We start from the raw sequence: 20,448 nt of genomic DNA on the forward strand, positions 1-20,448 counted from the left end.
GTACCCCCCCCCCCCCCCCCCCTGTCCCGAGTCCGCCCGTGTCTATGCCCTATCTACGCGCCCTGCGCTCGCTCTTGGCCCGCATGCTCACCAGCGACGTGGTCAAGCAGGCAAAAGAAGAAGAAGAAAAAACTTCTCGTCATATCCAGTGTCCAGAAGTTATTCCCGGCGGCTCGGCTAGCGGAAGCCTACTGCATTCAGGTGGAATTGACGTAGAATCTTCAACGGAAAGGGAAAAAAGGATGTGGTGACTGCAGGTCCTAGTGCATCGGACAAGGGCGAATGTGGTAAGTGGAGATGGACGGGAAGGGGGGATGTGTAGAGTGGCTTTGCCGAAGATGCCGAAGATGCCGAAGGAGATGTCGTGGTTATTGCTACATATCCTCGCGTGGTAAGCGACGCGCAACATATCTGCAAGTCATCACTACGCATCTACGGAGAAATGCTACACCCGATGGCGTTGATCTTCGTGATGTACTTTGATCATTATATGTCTAATCCATTAAGCTCTCCGCGGGGCGCGGTTAGAGCGGGTTCCTTGCTTCAATTTTTATAGAGAGAAAGAACGATGCGGGATTGTCTGATGATCAGAAAGGGAAGTCGGAACGCAGCCTTCGCCAGTCCTGGTAAAACGGGTAAAAGCGACTTTGGCAAGTGGAGATGGGTGGAAAGCTGTCCATCTAAAGTGAGTTTACCGAAGTCGCTCAGAAGGCTGAAGAGTTAGTTGCTGAGTAAGACGTATGTGGCTATGTTCTTGTTTGGTGTGAGATGAGGCTGAACGGAGTTGGCGAGGTACTGGAGGACAGCGGGGCATCGAAGGTACTTCGTTTTCATGTCTCTTGCCACCCTCATCCTCTTTGAACCTTGCATCAACCGTACTTGCATAACGCTAGATTCTGCCACGTTCAAGCTTCGTCCCGTATGCAGCTACGCAGATGTAGTCTCCGCGGACGTGTGTAAGCGGGGAGACGGCATCGAGCCCGAGGATATGTAATGGTGATGCAGGGCCGGGTAAGGAAATAAACATCTGGTGTAGGTGGTGGTCCGGGGTGGTTAAAGTGAGATATTGAGATGCATGGAATAGGCGAGACCGCTATGACGACAGCGACTTGCATAAGAGAGCTGTTGGCAGCTTGGCTTTCGAACTTGAACGGTAAAGTGATTTAATCGGTATGTAAATGCGACGCCTCTCGTGGGTTTGCTTTGATTGGCTTCGGAATTTGATAGCGAATTCATAGTCGGACTTGAAGCTGGAAAATTGGAATCTAGAATGTGTCGTCGTTCTGCGAATTTTCTGGAATGGTTGTAAACTTGCGACAATTCGGACTCAACGGATTATTGCTCTATCCTATGTGAGTCTTGAAAAAAAAATTACTATACCAGAGAGCAAATGCTACCATATGTGCATGAACTCGATGGGCGATCTTGCCGCTGGCTCAATAACTGTCCTGGGCTCGTATGCTACCATTGTCAAAGGAATACCCAACGGGAATAGGGTCGCCAAAAACAATTCCGATAGTATCCATACACGGCAGTGTATTCCCGAGAGTATGTGTAGGAGTGAAGTCGCGTTTGCCTCTGGATATGCAGCGTCCACGGGTAGATTACATGACCCGGTAATCAGCCACATCACTCGGATGGTGACTCGCAGCCACCAACGCAGAAGTGATAATCCAGATGCAGGAATAATTCTTATTCGGAGTACACCGATCAGAACAACATAACGTTTCCGCACCTCCATCGCTTGGACAAGATTCGGCTCAGCGCATAACACGCAGGAAGGTGAAGGATCCAGAGGCTTTACTGGCGTGTATCGATAGGACCCTGAACGGGAGAAGGCGATCCGCGCATCCGGATCCTAGGGAACGGAGCTGCGCTTGTGGCACACCGATTGCAGTAGATCACCGCTCGCATTCGAGCGCAAAGAACGATTACGATGTATCTCTGCTTTTTTTTTTACATACATAGGCGAGGCGATTGGACGGCAAGGTTGGTTTGTGGCTGCAATTATTGGCCTCGGCATACGATTCCCTTTCCCAACTGCAGCCTTTGCGATCGCGCGTCGCGATGTGCATCCCCAGCCGCGGCTTTTGAAGTACGCGAGGATCGAGTTGGCCATGCCGGATATGATTGGGCCAGGCGTTCTTCGACAACGCAAGGCTCAAAAGCAAAAGGCGTCGTCACGATTGATACCGCGAACCGTCAAAGACTAGGATCACGAGTCCTTTTTCAAGTGCAACGCTGGACGTTTGCAGCCTTGCGCAGCGACGGCGCGCGCGTCCGGTGTAACGGTGCATGCACATGCCAGCCACACGACGTCCCGAAATTCAAGCCGTGCTGAGGTATGCCGCTGCAAGACGCACAATGGCGTGCAGGAAAAGCAACTCGTAGTGTGGTTGCAAGGACATACTGCGGTTTTTTCTGCCCACTGCCCGGGCAGTTCCGCTGAATCAGCGGTTCAAGGAAGACTCCGCGCCAATGGGAGTGAAGTGAAGCAATTAGACTCCGTCCCGATGTCGCTATGGATCAGATGATGTCTGGGTAGATTGCGAAATGAGTATCCGTTCCGTTGTCGCTGCGCAGCAGAAATGTCGCATCGCATCTTGCCGCTGCATGCCGTGCGTTCCATTCCATATCTGTACAATATTGAACAATAATAATTTGTGCAGCTAACCAGGGCGCGAATGGGAGCATCCGGGGATGCACAACTACCACCGCCTGGGATTTCATGTGCCGCACAAGCCAGCCGAGTACGAGTCAGCGGCCTCTTTACCCGCCAATCAGAGTCTGCATGCATCTTAGTCAGCTGGACCAACCACATGCGAAGTAGCGCCATAGTTGATGCGACGACCTGCAAGTCCGCTGAACGATTGCCATGCTCACATGACTAACCCGTAAGCCGAGACCCTTTGCATCTCCAAGCGCCCAGGGAGGGGAAGTGTGCCCCATTTCGAAGAGCCCGGCGATCGGTTCCTGATCACTCGGCGTGGTCATCACTGGGATGGCAGCGGAGTGCGAAACGTAGCGCTGTGGAATTCGGTCCGACCGGAAAGAAAGCATGGACGAAGGAATGCAAGAAGGGTGGAAGATACCGGTGCATGGGAGGAGCATGGAGTGAGTTGGTATAGTCGCCACTTTGCTACAACAGGAGTAGGGGATTAGAGTTTTTTGCAAACGATGGACCCCCATGGTCGAGCGTCACGACGTCGTACATGGACCACGTTGGGCAATTGGGCCAGCTGTAATTGCAGCAAATCTCAACAATGCTAATGCTCAAACCGCCAGTCTCAGACCCAGTGCGTGCGCTGTACCAAACTATGCCCCAAACCTCGCAATACTAACGTGTCGTACGCGACAGCAACGTACGACTAATCGCGCAATCCCTCTGTTCCTCCGTCGCCAGGGCGGGCAAAGGCCACCGGATGATAACGAACTCTAAGACGGCGATTGTCGTTCTTAGACGGCGATGCATTTCTCACCATGATGAGACTAAGCCTACCCTTCCCATGGGTTCACGGTCCATCTGATCACGTTGCGCCAAGCCTTTCCGTCGCCGTTGGAGGGACATGGCCTTTGTTACCAAGACAGGAACGCGCAATCGACTTTCTTCTCGAAAAGACCAAGCCTTTTTCTTCCTTCCCACGAGGCTGACCCGTCCCTGATCCCCAGGGTCCCATCCAACGCCTCCAGCGCCAGAACCGCGACATGGTCCACCCCCGTCCCCGGCCGGCTGTCACTCAGCCAGCACTCGGAGGAAACTTTTGCGAAAAGTGCCTAAGCAAACGCTCCGACGTTAGACGGGCCGACCCCAGAGATAAAGCTTGAGACACTCTCAACGCGAATCGTGTGATTGGTGCCCAGATGGTGAAATGAAAGCCCTGTTGCAGCCCAATGGACATGAGTCGCTACCTTGTTGCATATGGCAAAGTCGCGTGGGATATGGCATGTGGCATGACGACGTGTTTCGCGAGGTTTTAACGTATTCGACTTGTCTTGTGTAGCTAAGGCTGCCCAAGTTGCTTCACCACACCTATCATGTTTCGCTATTTTGGAATTGTTTTATGCATAAGCGATTGACTTTACTACAAGGAAGTTGAACGCGTGTACATGATGCTAGGCTGACTAGGGCTCACTTCACCCTATTCTTCCTTGTGAACCATTTATCCGGGTTCGCATACCTTGCTCCTTGAGCTTCATGATCTTCATCCTGCACGCGTCGGTAGATTCCGAACTCGTGTTGTAATAACGACAGGCCGGGATTGCCATACCCTTCCCTGGTTGCGGGTCCCGCTGAAGCTACACAGCCGCAATAGTGTGCGACCATGTCATGTCAAAACCGGCTTTCCCAGACCTAACCGCCTCGTTCCGCAGTCAATCATTGTCCACCTCCAAGGATTCCGAGTGCCAGTGCTCGTCTCTTGGCTACGCTTTCGTAATCCTCGCGATCGAGAAGGGCGTCCGGGCCATGGCTGCGGTAATCCAGCACATGGATAGCCCTTGACACCTCATCTTGAAGAGGCAAGCCGGTGCTTCGATTAACCCATGGTACACATGTCAAATCGCTTAAAATATCCACGGTGGTCTTAGTCCTGCATGCAAGCTCATCCTCCCGCACGTGTGCTTCTGACACCATGAGCTCCTTCCCGTCGGAAGAACTACCGGAGGATTGACATTCGTAGCTCGTTAGATCGCTAATGACCGGGAATCGCGGTATTCGTGTGCTGAGCCCTGGCGACATGACGCTTTTGGATCTTGTGACATGGCGGTTCAACGTCGTCCGTGTTCCACGTGCTCCTTTTCGAAGCTTTGATCACTCGAAGATTGTAGGGCGGTTGCCGTTGTAAAAGCTGAACGTTACTTGAATGGTCAAAAGCTATACCATGCTACCGAATCTAAAATTGGCCCATTGTCGGGACCAGAAACTCCACCGCGCCGTTGTTGATATTCCTACTCTTCAAAGAAAAAAACTATTGCTTGTACATCATAGGGTCGACAGGGTAACTCTGAATAGAAAACCGTGGGTCGTATGCTGTGGCATTAACGCCCATGTGATGACTCTGCATGTGGCCGTGCGAAGTGGGTAATTGCATGGTCGGATGACCTACGAGTTGCGACCCCCGTTGTGCCATTGGAGTCTCGTAGGGGCCCGGTGTCGTGGAAGTGCTCCTAGGAGCTGAGCTAGAAGAGTGGGAATGCGCTGCGCTGTGGGAGGAGTCGTACAGGGACATGTCGCCTACGTGCGTAGTAGGTACATTGACCATGGAATGCTGGGTCGTATTGAAAGGGAGTTGGGCTCCAGTCTGCGCGGCCAGTCGACGAATCAGATCGTTGTTAGGATACGAGGGCGACGTTGCGTTCGGGTTTGCCGAGTAGTCGTCGGCGACATTGGAGGGAAGTGTCCCCGAGCCAGTAGAATTTAAGCCGAGCGTCGAAGCGGGAACCGTCTGGGGGAGGTTCAGAGACCGGGGAAGCGGAAGGTTCGGGAGGACTTCAGAGAGCTTGGTGAGCAATAGAGGGAGGTATCGAGTCTGTCCTCCACGGAGAGTCGAAATGAGGGTGAGGAATCGCGATACATAGTCGCGAGGGCCCAAAGCGAATGCGTCAGGCGAAAACGACGTGCATGCAACGACATCTGCTAGACAACACGCAATGTCGAATAGCTTCTCGATCTGCAGAGCTGTTAGCTAACGTTTGGCGTGACAGATAGGGTAAAACGTGGCAGGGGTATAGGTGGAAGGGACAGTGCTGCCAGTTTGGCTAGTCAGGGCATGGACGTCAGAGATAGACGTTGCCTAGTGCGGCACTAGCGCGATCGAATACAACAGGGATTGTTGCAGCTGGAGATGGAGGGGCTCTAGCGGTGACAATCTCCAAAAATTGGGGGATGATGATGCGGAAAATTAACGGGAAAATACTCACCAGTCCGACGCCGTGCATCTCCATGGCTTGTTGCGAGAATTGATGCGAGATTGTGAGAAGGTCCCTTGCGATTTCGATTGGGTATTTGAATGTGAGGGGGATGTCGTTGGAGACGCTGCTCACAAGACCCTGGCAGACACTTAGCTGCCATGTCTGCGATCGCAGCCATTGTTGAGTTATGCGAATCTGGACTTCCTGGACTTCTGTGCACTCGAAGTATGCTGGTACCGCCTCGGAGAGCTGGGTTTGAATCTGTGTAATCCATGCAGCGCTTGCATGTGTGTTGTGCACTCGGTTCCAGAGGTTGATGTATGTGTCGTCGATAATCTTGAACATGTTGATCATAAGTTCCAGGCCAACGGCAATGGGCCGATCGGAGGGGACCTCGTCCAGCGAAGGAGGGTGGATGGTGGGGTATAATGTGATTGGGCGGTGTTTGTGTAGGGCATAAGTCCTGCAGGCAATTAGCAAAGGGTCTAGCAAGACGCGTGGGTGTGAAGTCGTACCTCTCAGCGATAAAGAGGAGCCAGTATAGGACGCGCTTGCGCGATATATCCAGAGGGTCGTGTTTGTAAGTTTCCTCGTCGTGCATGCCTAGCAGTTGCGCTTGTGTGGTGGCTTCCCGGAGGTATGCCCATGCTGTGTTCTCGCGCGCAAGTCCAAAGTAGCAACCAGAGTAGAACCACGATGTGAGCACGCTCATCTGGGAGGGGTTCTCGCGGTGGTCGTAGCCTTGTCGCACACGGACAGACTCTTCCAGCAGGACATGGCCGATGCCGACGTTTGACATGTGGGCCATCTCTGGTCGTGGTAGGACGTTGACGGGTGGTTTGTGGTTGGCCTGGATCATGACGTATGCGCATAGTGCGACTACCATGCAATACGCCTCGGTGGAGCGGTCCATACCAACGGCGGCTTCTTGCGCTCTTTGGCGGTGCAGGACGGGTTCTGAGGGGTAGACATGGGCGAAGAAGTATTCTATGCAACTCTCAACGAGAGCGGGGGGCATGAGGCCCGGCGTGCGAGCGAATGTCGAGGATAGTGAACGGCCATCGAAGCCAAGGTCAGTTGGGAATCCGGCAGCAAGTTGGGCATTGCGTTGTGTTTCGCGAAGTTCGGACAGGACTTTGGCACGACTGCCTTTAGGTCCTTTCTTCTGTGGGATGGCATTGTATGTGCATGCAAGGCCAGCAGAGACGCAGTTTTTGCAAGGGGCCGTGCCTTCGCCAATGCACTTTACTTTTCTTCGGTGACAGCTAGAAGTTGATGATGTTAGTGGTGTGGCATGTGAAATGTGTACCGACGGCGACGTACCTATCGCAAGCCCGCTTGACCGGAGCAGTGGTGGTAGGAGTGGAAGCCATGTTGGAGGACAAGCTAGTGTGGGAACGTCTCGTCATCTACTTGATGAGGAATGCAGTCGCCGAGCGGATCCGCTGGTTCCTATTAGTACAACAGACATGTTGCGCCTACACTCGGGGAGATATCATCGAAGGTTCCTTGTGTCATTGTGCTTGAATGAATGCTCATTCGCACCTAGGTAACCTGGACGATTGAAAAGCCCAAGCGTCCAAAGTGCATATTAGACTCAACTAGTTAGCATCACTGCGCGAGGTGACATGGGGGTGATGGTTTGCGAGTCCAATGATCCAGCATGGAGAAGCGGCCTGCGTCCCTGGTTCCACGGCTGGGGAAAGAGTCTGCAGGGCAGCGCGTCGGACGCCGGTCAAACGCCTACCACACGGTCGCAAGCCATGGGGCTTAGGCGGTCTGGTGGGCTGGACCTTGCTTGGAGAAACATCCTAGCCTGACCGCTGGGCATCCTGCAGCGTTGGCACGGGCGGTTCTTGCAAAGCGACGGGAGCTTCGTTAGTGCCTTACTAGGGTGACTGTAACTAGCCGAGATTCCCCCGTTGGGCTGTTATGGGCAGGTATTCCGTAATGGATGTCCCGGGGTTTTTGCGATATATTTTCCAAGTGCTGATGCGGCTCTGGTATGATAAAGGGAACTGTGCACGCAAAATCTGGCATGGGCAAGGACGAGGGGATCCGTCCGTGAGGCTAAATGGTCTCCATGACGGGATGTCAGGGCTCTGAACACTGCTCCAACTGGCGACAAGGCCTCAACTCCGGACTGACCGCTTCCCGAACATCAAAACTGGTACTGACTGGCCATGTCCCACGGGATGGTCATGAAACGGAGCAATGGCGCCGACAGTTGCTCCATACTCGAGAGATTTCATGTACACCTAATTGGCGGTATGGGCCGGTGTTTGCCGCGCAGTCGTCGTCATGCCACCCAACAGGTACGACAGAGGTCATGCATCTGGTCGGGAGGTAAGGTAGACTGTAGCCATAATCCGAATCCGTATTCGATGGGTAGTTTCAGCGAGGCGCAGCTGGCGATGCGTTGGTAAGGTTCGCGGAAATACCCCTGGTAAGCGTAGCGAGTGAGGGCTGCATGGGATGCCGCATTCGCCACGAGGCGTCGTCGACCATTGTGCTTCTCCGCACGAGATAGCAAACTCTGAGTTTCTGTACTGGGGACAGTAGCGACTCCCTCATGGCTTATATCCTCTTTCCTAAAGGGCCTTTTGCGGTCTCCACCGTCGGATCGAGACAGTCAAGGTTCCGAGATGCTGCCGGCAGCGATCAAAATTGGTTCAACGGCGTCGAGACCGCGAATGAGACACGCTGGACCCGCCTCCAGAAGTAGGTTTGCCACCAGTCGTATCATAGGTACGCCACACGTCATGGCTCGGAAGGCAGCAAGATTGCCCACGAAGAAACTCAAAAGTTCGTGAGATGCAGTCTTGGTAATGGGTGAATAAGCGATGGTGTTGAGGCTTGTTGTAGATCCGGGGCGTTGGCAATGCTATGTATGTACCTTCCCATGTCTATGCTCCGCTAGCGGCTGCGCCATTGGTAAGATTCGTGATGCTTGGCATGAGCTCCGCGGAGGACTGAAGCCAACGTCACTCGTTAGCATGAACATGGCGTTTTGGTGTCTCGAACATGCGATATGGCTTCATTGAGATGGATGTTGGGTCAAGAGGAAGCGGTTTCCTGCGATGACATCATGCAGCTTCATGCATGGTGTGGAAAGAACTCTACCTAGGTATCCCCCAATACAGAAGGCACAACTGCCCGTCCGATTTGTCGAAACAATGTAAGGCCATCCGTCTATGCTGATTGAGTCATGGATCGTGGAAAGGCAGATCAAAAACTAGATACGGCAATACCTCCGGCACATCACTGTGAGGTTCGTACGAGGTACAACGCGGGAAGAGTCAGTGCCCTGAGCTCAGGCTGCACATCTCAGGTAAGCTTCAGCGTACATCGTCAGACGGATTGTTTGTACATGGAACGATCATCATGGCCTTTGCATATCTTGTTTGAACGTCAGATGTTACCGACTATTCGACGACTGTATCGCCAGTCAGGTACGCACAGTACGGAGTCCATCTACCAACTTGCTTTGCTAAAACTGAGTCTTCCCTTAGTGCAATGAATCGAGAAAAGCACCATGGTATCCCCAAGACGCCCTGTTGTGCGATGGAGAGATTTGTTGACAAGTAACATGACTAGGACAGCACATAGCAGTACCGTGGATGCAAACGGAGACGTACCAGTTCAGACTCTGTCGGCAAATCGGCGCCCTTCCAAGGTTACATACCCAACCACCCAATGTACCGCTTACAACCGCTACAATCGAGTTATCCCGAGACGACTGCGATCGCAAGAAGACTGCGAGAGCATGCTCACAGTTACCGATAGAGCTTCGAGACTACCAAGGTAGCTATGCAGCAATCACGCCCGCCACCACATCATAAGTCTATTCGTCAAGGGAATAACAGCCGTCTCATTACTAGTAACTGGAACGGGGTAAGTATCCTGCGTAGAAAAGTTGACATTCATTTCTATTCGCGCGGTGGACGCATCACTTGGAGTCCGCGTTGGCCGAACGGAAGAGTACCCGTCTTCTCCAACTTCTCCCAAACACACAAAGTATCTTTCACCACAATCACGGCATTCACTCCCGAAATCTGAAACAAGTAAGCGAAGTACCAACCTAATCTTTCTGACATCTCGCCTAGATCCGTCTACCCGTACAAGCTTTTGTTCGAAAGTAAATATGGAATGAAGATTGAGATCGTCAATTCTCAAACACTACTCATCCTTTCAAAGACGACCCATTCTCACGAGTCGATACGGCCAATTGATGTTGAATAGACTGGCACTACCTTCGCATCCTATCTGATCGATTGCTGTCGCGAATGTGCCAGTGCTAAGACGTATCATGGTTCTCGGTAGAGTTCCTTCTTAACGACTAGAGTATACAACGATGATGTGCTGCTGCTGGTGTCTAAAGAAAGAATGTGAGGATGGAATTGCGCATCTACGCTCGCAGTTCCTGTCTTCGTTACGCACCCTTCTCAGTGACTGGCTGAGAATCACAGCAAAGCTATCACGATCACACTGTATACAAAAGAACCATCTCAATGACCAGACCAAACTAGGACTACGCCCTAATAGCGAAGACAAGACGGAGGAGAAGCCACAAAGTAGCAGAGACAGCAAAGTCGTAGTGCTTAATCAGAAGTAAAGCAAGGGCGTAAGTCGCGAGACTCAGCCCTCGTGTCTTAGGAAGAGACTAACAATGCACAAGGACATGAACTAATTCAAGGAGAACTTACCACGTCTCAGAGCGAGTCGCGCGTAACTCTTGTTATCCGCCCGCGTCCGCAGCATGTAGAGCAATCCAAAGAAGCGAAGCGTAGCTGCTTTAGTACAGCGTAGCCAAATAGAATGCTGCAAGAAGGCATGGAGAGATAATTGAGCAAATAGACGCGCGAACATCTTCTTAGCAATATCTGTGTAGCGCTTTTCGTCAATTTAATAGTGTCTTAGCAAGATTATGAAGCGAGAACGTGTCTTGGTTTGTTGTCAACTACAATTGAGCATTTTCGGGTAGAGCAAGGAAGATATAGAGACACCTATATATTTCGAGTAGAGGAATGCGCGTTGCTCTCTTGTAGGAACTACGCAATGTCTAGAGAGATGTTGTAGCAAAGTAAATGCAATATCACATTATTCGCGAGAGAGAGGATAAGTAAAAGTGCTAAAAACCATAGTAAGGCAGGTCGGAGCCTGATATCGCAGTATACACCCTCTATCTCTCTATCCATTTATTAAAACTGCAAGGCTTCCTGTACTTCGCACTCCTTTTATCACGATCTACTCAAACCTTGCTATGTATTTCTATATATCTGTTCCTTCGCTGCATCAGCTATCACAGCTATCCCCTGCTTTCTCCGCTCCTCCCGAAGCCTCTATCACCCTCTCATTCTATTCTTCTTACTCTTCTCTCTTCTTCTTCTTCGATCTAAGCTTCTCAACACACATCCCCTCCAACCAGTTATCCCACCACCTCATCCACACCCAAGACACTCTCCTGCACGCGCAAGCTAGTCAACCAACGCGAACTCCAATCTCATGATATCGCCTGCATAGCTTCGAGCTTAAGACAAGGATATAGTTCTGTGTTCTGCGACTGTCCAAGTAATGTAATAGAGAGCAAAAGTTCACCTCACCAATAGTATTGCGATAACGCAGAGCGAAACAAGCCACTTACAACTTCCCTAGCATCACCAATCTAGGCGAAGAGACGAGACACTCTTGTAGATAAGGGAAGTCGCAGATGTAATATACTAGAGAGAAGAAGACTAGACACTACGCTGAGAGTAGGGTCTCTATACTATAGATCAACGTAGCGTCGACATTACCATTCTTTCTTATGCATGCGAAACGAGACGGTGTTGTTATAGCAGCGGACGGCTAGAGAAGAGCCTAGTGTTACAGTGTAAGCTCCACTTCGTAGGCTTCTCGAGGTTGTGTGAGACGTTTTTCAGAATGCATAGCTCGGCTGGGGATGTTGTATATACTGGTTCTGGGACTGTACTTAAATAAGGAAGGAGACGGATAATAAAGCCAGCACGTCCACGAGCAAAACAAAAAGCGTGACTAGTTTATAACGAGTACTAAACACGGTAGAGTTATCAATAGGGATGCGTAAGCTAGATCGCGCCGCTCCGACAGTGAACACACTGGAAGCTTCTCTTTTGTAATTGTCTTCCTGGATTTGCAGGTGTATGTAACTTGGAATGCACTTAGATCTAGACGTTAAACTGGCGTGAGAGGAAGAGAATGGATTCTGTCCGTTATTGATTGGCAGTTTCCAATATACTGGTCTAGTCAAGTCTGGCAGGACCAACGTACGAGGCAGTAAACAGGCTTGAAGGTCCGGGTGAATTACTTGGTGACGATGGCCAAGATAATACTCTCGTCCACTCGTCAAAGAGGGATTGGAGTACCTCGTCTGTGAACTGTACTTCGGAGAAGCTCGTCCACACGCATTTCACCCGTCACTGAAAACATCGAGTAAAAGCACATATGGTGTCTTTGTCAAAGCAGTGCAAACCTTCGTAGTAATGCGTCGTTGTTTGGGAGTAGCTACCCAATAAGAAAGGGTTTCATGGTATGAATATAAACCTGACAGCCATCTAAAGCTGCCAAGATAAAAACGACCTCAAAAATAAACCGCATGTCTTCCAGCCTTAATCTGATTCACTAGGTGGCCAATCAAGCGGCCCCAATCCAGCCACCATAAAAGTTTCCCCATTCCACACACCAAGCCTCCCCATCGACACGTACGGGCGCGGTGGCAACTGACATGATGCCAGAGAGAAATCGCGGGTCCTTCGCTCGGTTACAAACCATGTGAAGCGCTCGCCGTTGTACTAAAATGGCCCGTGGGGCCAATGCTCATCGGGGATGTACGTGTGCCGGTACGTTTGCCCATTCCAGGTAACCTATTTTCCTTTATAGCAATACGAATCTCGACTCGTTTGGTACCCGGGCGCGTCCTTGTAATACTCGCGTGCAGTATAGGCAGCCTCCAGTTGCGCCGTTATGAGATTCATTCGAATTTGCGATTCTTGATCAACGGGGACATACGTCTAGTATGCGTTTTGAGGCACCTGGTAGCCACCCATCTGCGCTTGTTGGGCCTGCGCGTGTGCCTGTGCTTGGGCCTGCATCTGCATCTCCTGCTGCCGTTGAGGCAGGTCATTAAACCACGGATGTGAAAGAGCGTTCGCAGCACTAATGCGCATCTCTGGCCGTAGCTGCAGCATGCAGTTGAGTAAACTCAGCCCCACCTGGTCGACTTGTGGCAGTATGAGACGCAGGTCCTGGGTGTGGTATACGGGGAAGTTGTTCTTGTACTCTGGCAGCTGCGAGATACCTGGCCATGATCGTTCAGACGGTGTGCCCATCAGCCGGAAGATTTTCTGCACTTGGTCCTCGTTGGTGGTTCCGGGGAACAGCGGCCGCCCGGTGTACATCTCGGCCATGATGCAGCCTGCTGACCATATATCGATGCTGGTGTTGTAGGTCCGGCTGCCGAGCAGCACATCGGGGGCGCGGTACCACAGGGTTACGACTTCGTTGGAGAAGGTGTTGACTGGGATGCCGAAGGCGCGAGCGAGACCGAAATCGGCCAGCTTCAACTGGCCACGGTTATTGATCAGGAGGTTCTGGGGCTTCAGGTCGCGGTGGAGGACGCGGGCTTCGTGGCAGAAGGCGATTCCCTTGAGCAGCTGGTACATGAAGGACTTGATGGTGGCGGGGTCCAGAGCACCGCGGTCGCCGCGCGAGTCCATGTATCGCTTGAGGTCCTTGTCCATGAATTCAAAGACGAGCATGAGCTTGTTCTCGGTATGTATGACGTCGTGCAGCAGGACGATGTTCTCGTGGCGTAGTTCCTTCATGAGGGAAATCTCGCGGATAGCCGTCGAGGGCGTGCCTTCCTCCGAGTCGAGGTGGATCTCCTTGAGGGCTACGAGTTCGCCTGTCTGGCGGTTTCTGCCCTTGAAGACCTGCGCAGGTCAGTATACTATACAACTAACATAGCGCTCCTGCCTACCGTGGCATAGGTACCCTCGCCCAGCTTCTCGAGCTGCTGGAAGGAGCTGGGGTGGCGGCGGTTGTCCATGGTAGGCACGATGGGCTGTGTGTAGCCGTCGCCGAGGTTGCGGACGCTGATGGACGAGTCGGTGCGGTGCGGGGCGACAAGCGTGCCGGCGTGGACGGGCTGGAGACTGCCCGGGGGCGCTCGCGAGGTGAACTTGGGGTCCCAGAGGATGGCCGAGGCGGTTGTGAGCTGGCTGGCGATGCGCAGAGGCGAGGGCGGCTTCGGGGGCTTGTCGGGGGCTGGGGCTGGTGACGCCGTCGTGGTGAGCGAGGGGGGTGATGATTAAATAAAAGGGTCCAGTCGCGACAACAGCAAAGGCAGGGGATCTTCGTCGGCGCTTGGGTGGAGAATGACTGTTGCACGAGTCCACGGGTGGGATGTGAGTGGGTTTGGTGGGGCGAGAGTAGCCGCCTGCCTTTGCGCTATGCCCGCCAAACTTCTGCCTTCAGCCACGGGCTTTGTTCTTCATCAAATTGGCTGCTATTTCTGGATGCAGTCATTCATCGCATTGCTTTGGAGCATTTCTACTGGACACTACACGATTTATCGAATTCTGGCTTCTGACACGATATGTTTCTCCAGACAAGAGAATACTTGCTGCGTGAAGAGCACTTGGTATTAATGAACGATGCGTATCACTGATTGGTAAGAAGCTTGCGGGAAGTCGCAAACCAAGTAATCTATCGCAGCAACCTGGGATTCGTTGTAACTGTTCAGTGGTTCCGCCCATCATGCCCAAAGCCCCTAACTAAACAGGTACATCTGAGAAGGAACATCCATAATCTGCCATAACCCTTTCACCTTTGCCAATACTCGTAAGTCAAGATCCCGCTGTCCCAAACGATTCTTGGGGGTGTGATACTCAACGCCTGAGGAAGGCTTTGCTTCCTGTGAGTTATCAGATGTTACTTCCTTTGCCTTCTCCTTCTCTCCGACCTCTGATCCGCTTGCAAGACCAGGATTCAAATCTGTGGAGTCGTCTTCCTTCTTGATATGTGTCCGTGTGGCACCGCCACTGCTCTCTTTTAGTTCAACGACCCAGCATACACTCGCGCTACGGAGCCTTGGATGCGGCAGTATTTCCCATTCTGAATTGTATGGCGTTGCCACCAGGCATGGTCCGTCTACGTCGAAGGTGGACATGAGAGTCTTTTGTCGTATCCTCTCTTTACGGTCTGACCACAAGTCCAAGGCTTCAGTGGAAGCATAAGCCACCATGGTGTGGCGGTGTTTCGATAATCCGGGCTTGCTAGCGAAAATGCGTTCGATCAGCATAGTGAACATCATGCGCGAGAGTTGTTTCCGGATGATCAATTTTTCGGGCAGGTTGTTCGCTTCTAGGATCTTTTGGTGTGCCTCCAAATCTTCTTCCAAGGTGGAGTCCGCTTGTAAGCTGCCAGGCGAGCGGTGAAAGATCTGGTGATCCCGTGGAGTGTATGTTCCACACCAAAGTCGTCCGTGTTGCATGATTCGGTCGATGAACCATAACTGCGCGAAGCTGGATCCGTGAGTCTCGTCGAGCTGTAAAGTGGCAAAGGGGCGCTCCATGACATCCGGGTGAGCGAAGAGTGTGTCGTCGACCTTATCTGGTAGAAAGTGGTCTGAATCCGGAGCCTGATCAGCTCGGACTGACTGCCATATGCTGTTGGCCAAGCCCTTCATCAATTCTCCTTCTTCTGATGCGGCCAGGGTGTACCTGACATAGTGGAGGATACTAAAGATGATCTGAGCAATTTTGTCACCCATTTGCGGGTCCTGTCGGACGCGTTTAACATCAATCACTCGTTCAAAATGTATTCCAGTATGATCGAGGCCTTTCCATAGAGCTGATTCGCCTGAGATACGGCCCATATGTCGAAAGTCGCGAAGAGCTTGTGAGGCTATGCTTGGTTGATCAAGTCTTTGAATGAATGTGTTTTGGCGCGTATGAGCTTGTTCCAGGGTCTCGTCTTTCAGGCGCGGAAAATCCAGGTGCCAGGATTTGTATGATTCCCAAGTATCAGCCCACACCGCTTGAATAGGTGTGAAGTCAATCTCACGATGCACTGACCATAGATACGAGTTGAAGAGCATTCCGTCAGCAGTGAACTCGCCTGCTTGTGTTGTTTGAAGCCTTGCGTTGATATAGTCGTGAACTTGGCAGTGATCGATTCGATGAGCAGTCCGGTGAAAATCTTGGAACAGGGTCGGTGCACTTCGAGCACACGCATCTTCTTGATGGTCGCGATCCTGCGGTGGGTAAGCCTCTGGAACTAACAGAGACAGGTCGCCATTGCTCAGTGCTAATGCCAGAATAGCTATACGTAGTGAACCGGAATTGGCGTTGACTTTTCTCGTGTCCAGCCGGAAATCATAATCGCACATATTCGCTATGATAGCAATTCTGTCGGCATTGAAGTAACATTCGCGATGCTTCAACAACGTCAGAGCACCTGCGGCATTCATCACAGGTCGTTTACCATAGAACCCATCCAGCTCAAACATTACAGTCTGAGGCACCGAGCTTCCTTTCTCGGCCCTTGGATGGAGACGATCTGCTGCTTCAAGCACGGATCGAGCTCCCGGATAAACTTCTTTTCCTAGACTAAATCGCACATGATGGTATCCCATATGAACAGAGTCGCTTGTAAGCTTAGACTTCATTCGGTCGAGAATGCGCCAGAATCCAAGCACGTGTATGCAGACGAGCTTTGACTCAAACAACTCCTGGTCATCGTCGAGTGAGTGGTAAGGACGATTACGGCAGGTCTGCTCAAAGCGATGAGACGATCGGAACTTCAGACCTGGACTACGCCGAAAGGCTAGCATCAAGCCACTTCCAGCACAAATAGCCTCTTGAACAACCCACGCTCGGGTATACCACCGATCGTGACTAGTTCTGTCGAGAAATTCAAGTATTCGCTCGCAGAAAGGCCAATCCATCATATCTTCATAGCGTCTTGGGTCACGATAGAGCAGCGCCTCGATGGCCGTGAGTTGCTCCTGCGATGTGATCTCGACGTCCAGCAAACCCACTGTGACCACAGCTCTGTTGTAAACAATGTCCATAGACTGTATTCCAAGTTCTTGTTCATTCCAGTCTTCTTTCGGGCTGTTCTCAGTCGGTTGGGGGAGACATTCTTGATCGATCCATATCATGCGAAGGCCATATGAATTGGCGAAGTCCACAGCGCGATCTAGAACGTCGTCAAGAGCACGACTAGATCGAACACGCCCGTCGAGGTCCCGGACCGTGTATGTTCTTGGAGTCGGGGGTTCCCCATAAGGGGGCCAGCAATATGATACTGCCGCATAGTGCCCACAAAGGTCGCGCCAGTGGCGACTTTCATCTTTGAACAATTCTGGGTGTTCAAGCACCGGATTGACCAGACGGAATTTCCTGGGCTTCCACTTGTGTGGGAACTCGGGATACGAGGCACAAACTCGACATGTAAGCTGTTCGGAATTGTTGTGACTTTCTGGTCGTACAGCCATACCGACTCTTTTTGGGATTCGAGCTGCAGGATTACCAAGACTCAAGTTTGCCGCCTGTTGTTCCATTCCGTCTTCGTCATCGCTATCGAAACCGTTGGTCTTGCAGTCGGAATCATCGTAGACCAAAAAGCGGATACGCCTTGACGCCCAATGTCGAGCTTCGTCGCGTTCGAATTCAAGCTGGGAAATTTTCTCAATCTGCGCAAAGACCTCTGGTCCTAGAGACGTCGCAGGGGTCATGAGGTCGTTCTCCATATTTGCTGTTTCCTTCAGATGATAGAGTTTGTTGATGACAATCGTACTTGGGACCCTTTATATCCTAAGGATCTCGAGCTTTAAGTACCTCTACTTGGGTGTAGGTAAGAGCTGCTAGGCTGTGCTGGAAAAGCCACACTCATCGAAAGCGCTTTCACGTGTGGTAGCACCAGCCACTCAGGAGTCTCTGGTTCGATCGAAAATAAAAGCCGCCACTCGCACGCATTACTGCATGCTGCTCGACGGGCATCCGAATCGTTTGAGATAGAAGAGGCTGTGTAACGAGGCTGTGTAACAAAGACCGGTAAAAAGGATGCGAATCTGTGGTACGTACGCTCATGTATGTATTCAAGCGGCACAGTCGGCATTCAAGATTACCCCACGTTCTCGTCCCGATCACGTCACACGCGCGAAATTTGGCGACAACAAACCGAACAGTCGATTAACGTCTGCATTACCTATGTTCGATTACAGTGAGATGCAAGATCATCCGTTTCCAAGCGTGAAGAACGCTCGTCTCTTCTCCCTAGCCTCCTGCTCAGATGAAGTGCCTTCATTCTTGGGTCTTCCGCGCTTCCCCTTCTTGGTTACTGTTTTGGAAACACTAGACTGCTTCTCGAACGCTGCCGGCGGGGGCGGCAGCGGTGTTGTAGACTTGACAACCTCCTTGATAGTCTGTTTCGAAAGGCAAAAGTCTATATGCGCATTGAAGCTTGCATCATCGGGCGCCTGCGGGATAGAGCAAATAGGACACTGCCATTGCGGTTCGGCTGGCAGCTGTTCGTTCTGCTGTTGCTCTTGTTCCTGCGACAGCTTCTCTAGTTCGTTCATTTCGTTGTTTCGTTCCTGTCGTGCGGCCTCTTCGAACTCTTCCTCGGGCCATGTCTCCCATGTGCCTTCGTCTTTCGAGGTAGGCGTCTTGGTTGCAGTGGAAGATGATTTCGCTGCGCGGCCGAAGAAGTCGATTCCAGGCTTCTTCGTGCTGATGATATGCGTAGCTCGTAAACCCATTAAGCGTAGTTTCATGTTCGGTATCTCTTTCATGAGCTTCTCTAGCATCGGTAGACTGTACTTGAAGAGGTCGTCTGCTTTGTGTATAGCAAAAGGTGGCGTCGTCTGTCGCGTGTGTACTTCGTAGGTGTGGAGCTTGATTTTGATGCAGAGTGTTCTTCCTTTGTACTCGGTGCGTTTGAGATCCCCTTCTAATTCTTCAGCGATATGCCGAAGCTTGTCGCGCAGGGCATCACGTCCCTGTAGTTCTCTGAAGGTAGTTTCAGTGCCGACGCTCTTGCGTTCATGGTCTTCCGCTGGCTTGATGACAGTGCGCCCTAGGCCGAGATAGCACTGCATCAAGAATTGAAATGCTTTCTGCCCGAATAGCTTTGCCATGTATGCTCGATGTGCGTATATGTCTCCGCATGTCTTGACGCCTATGGCATCCAGCTCTCGTTCGAAGACGCGACCGATACCGTTGACCTTTCGCGTAGGCAGGGTCTTCATGAACTCCATGATCGTCTGCCTGTCGCTGGCAAGCAGGAACTGCCCGTTTGGCTTGTTCTGATTTGAGCAAATCTTGGCGAGTTTAGCATTGGCGGCGATGCCAGCGGAGACGGTGATCTTGGCTCTTGCAAAGACGTCTGCGCGCAATTGGCTGACAGCTTCCTCGGGTGTCATGTGGTGCTCCTGGCAGTATTCTGTCAAATTGAGGTATGCCTCGTCGCAACTCGCACTTTGGTAGTCAGGATCGTATAGCGCCAGTACTTCGCGGACCTCTTCGGCCTTGGCCATGTATTTCGCAAAATTCATGGGAACGCAGATGAGCTGCGGACACAGCTTCATGGCGACAAACCCAGCCATACCGGAGCGACAGCCAAACTTGCGAGCATGGTAGTTGCAGGTCGTCAGCACGCCCTTGCCGACTGCGAACGGAACGTCTTTCAGTTCCGGGCGATCCAGCTCTTCGACTGCCGCATAGAAAGCATCGCAGTCGAGGTGTACGATGACCTGGCTCAGGTCCCTGCTCAGCTCCAGCTCAGCGATGTAGTCATCTGCTCTGCGCTGGTCGGAGGTCAAGTCGATCTTCTCCAGCTGGCGTCTCTTCTCCAGGATCTTGTTGATCTTCTCGGTGAGGTTCTTGTCCTTGACCTCCTCATTGTTGAAGAACTTGGAGCCCTTGGACGCGTTGTAGATGACCTCAGAGACCTTGGATTGGTCTACACTGTCTTGGCCAGCTTTGGTGAGCGACGGGCCGAGGAGGTGGTACTTTAGGGAGTCGTGCTCGGTGGATGTGGTTCGGGTAGGCTGCGGCCGCTCTGGTATATCTCGGGAGGTGTCATCTCCTTTGGCGGTGGTCATGGTGGTTGCGGTGGCCACTCGAGGCAGGTCGGACGCGTCGTGACTACGGTGACTCGGTGCATGCCGGGGCACTTGTGCGCGACGGGGCTGCGCGCATGATGGTGGTGAATGGGCGGACCCTGCATCGCTCATGGTAGGTGGGGGGTCATTTTGTGAGGGCGACAGGAGGCCCCATAAAAACGCGAGATGAGGCCCTCTCGAGGTCATGACGCGCTTTCACGTCTACTCCCCACTCGGCCTAGCGGCGTTTGAAAGCCTCCAGGATCACTCAGGGCCACCAAAGTTACTTCATCTCGCACCAACACAGACGCCTCCCCACCTGAACCCTTCTCCTGCTCCTGTCTGGCCCCCGACCATGGACTGGACGCCAACCATCTGCACTCCTCCACCGCTGGCATTGTAGAAGTGGG

General features: G+C 52.1%; 3 protein-coding genes across 3 annotated transcripts; all 3 read right to left on the reverse strand.

Annotated features, from left to right (window-relative positions):
• Positions 1 to 4,967: 4,967 nt before the first annotated feature.
• On the reverse strand, positions 4,968 to 7,283 carry J4E92_010927 (uncharacterized protein; the record flags this gene model as incomplete). The annotated part of the gene is made up of 4 exons (XM_051502261.1): positions 4,968 to 5,669; positions 5,920 to 6,373; positions 6,426 to 7,175; positions 7,234 to 7,283. The coding sequence occupies 4 exons, from the start codon at positions 7,281 to 7,283 to the stop codon at positions 4,968 to 4,970; spliced, it is 1,956 nt and encodes a 651-aa protein (XP_051347535.1).
• Positions 7,284 to 12,938: 5,655 nt separating this feature from the next.
• On the reverse strand, positions 12,939 to 17,683 carry J4E92_010928 (uncharacterized protein; the record flags this gene model as incomplete). The annotated part of the gene is made up of 3 exons (XM_051502262.1): positions 12,939 to 13,859; positions 13,907 to 14,193; positions 14,704 to 17,683. 3 exons carry the CDS (start codon positions 17,681 to 17,683, stop codon positions 12,939 to 12,941), a joined length of 4,188 nt encoding a protein of 1,395 aa, XP_051347536.1.
• Positions 17,684 to 18,169: 486 nt separating this feature from the next.
• Positions 18,170 to 20,170, reverse strand: J4E92_010929 (uncharacterized protein; the record flags this gene model as incomplete). Its single annotated transcript, XM_051502263.1, has 1 exon — positions 18,170 to 20,170. The coding sequence occupies one exon, from the start codon at positions 20,168 to 20,170 to the stop codon at positions 18,170 to 18,172; it is 2,001 nt and encodes a 666-aa protein (XP_051347537.1).
• Positions 20,171 to 20,448: the final 278 nt, after the last annotated feature.

This window comes from Alternaria infectoria (assembly GCF_024043175.1).
Source record: "Alternaria infectoria strain BMP 0036 chromosome Unknown scaffold_47, whole genome shotgun sequence".
Taxonomy (NCBI): Eukaryota; Fungi; Ascomycota; class Dothideomycetes; order Pleosporales; family Pleosporaceae; genus Alternaria; species Alternaria infectoria.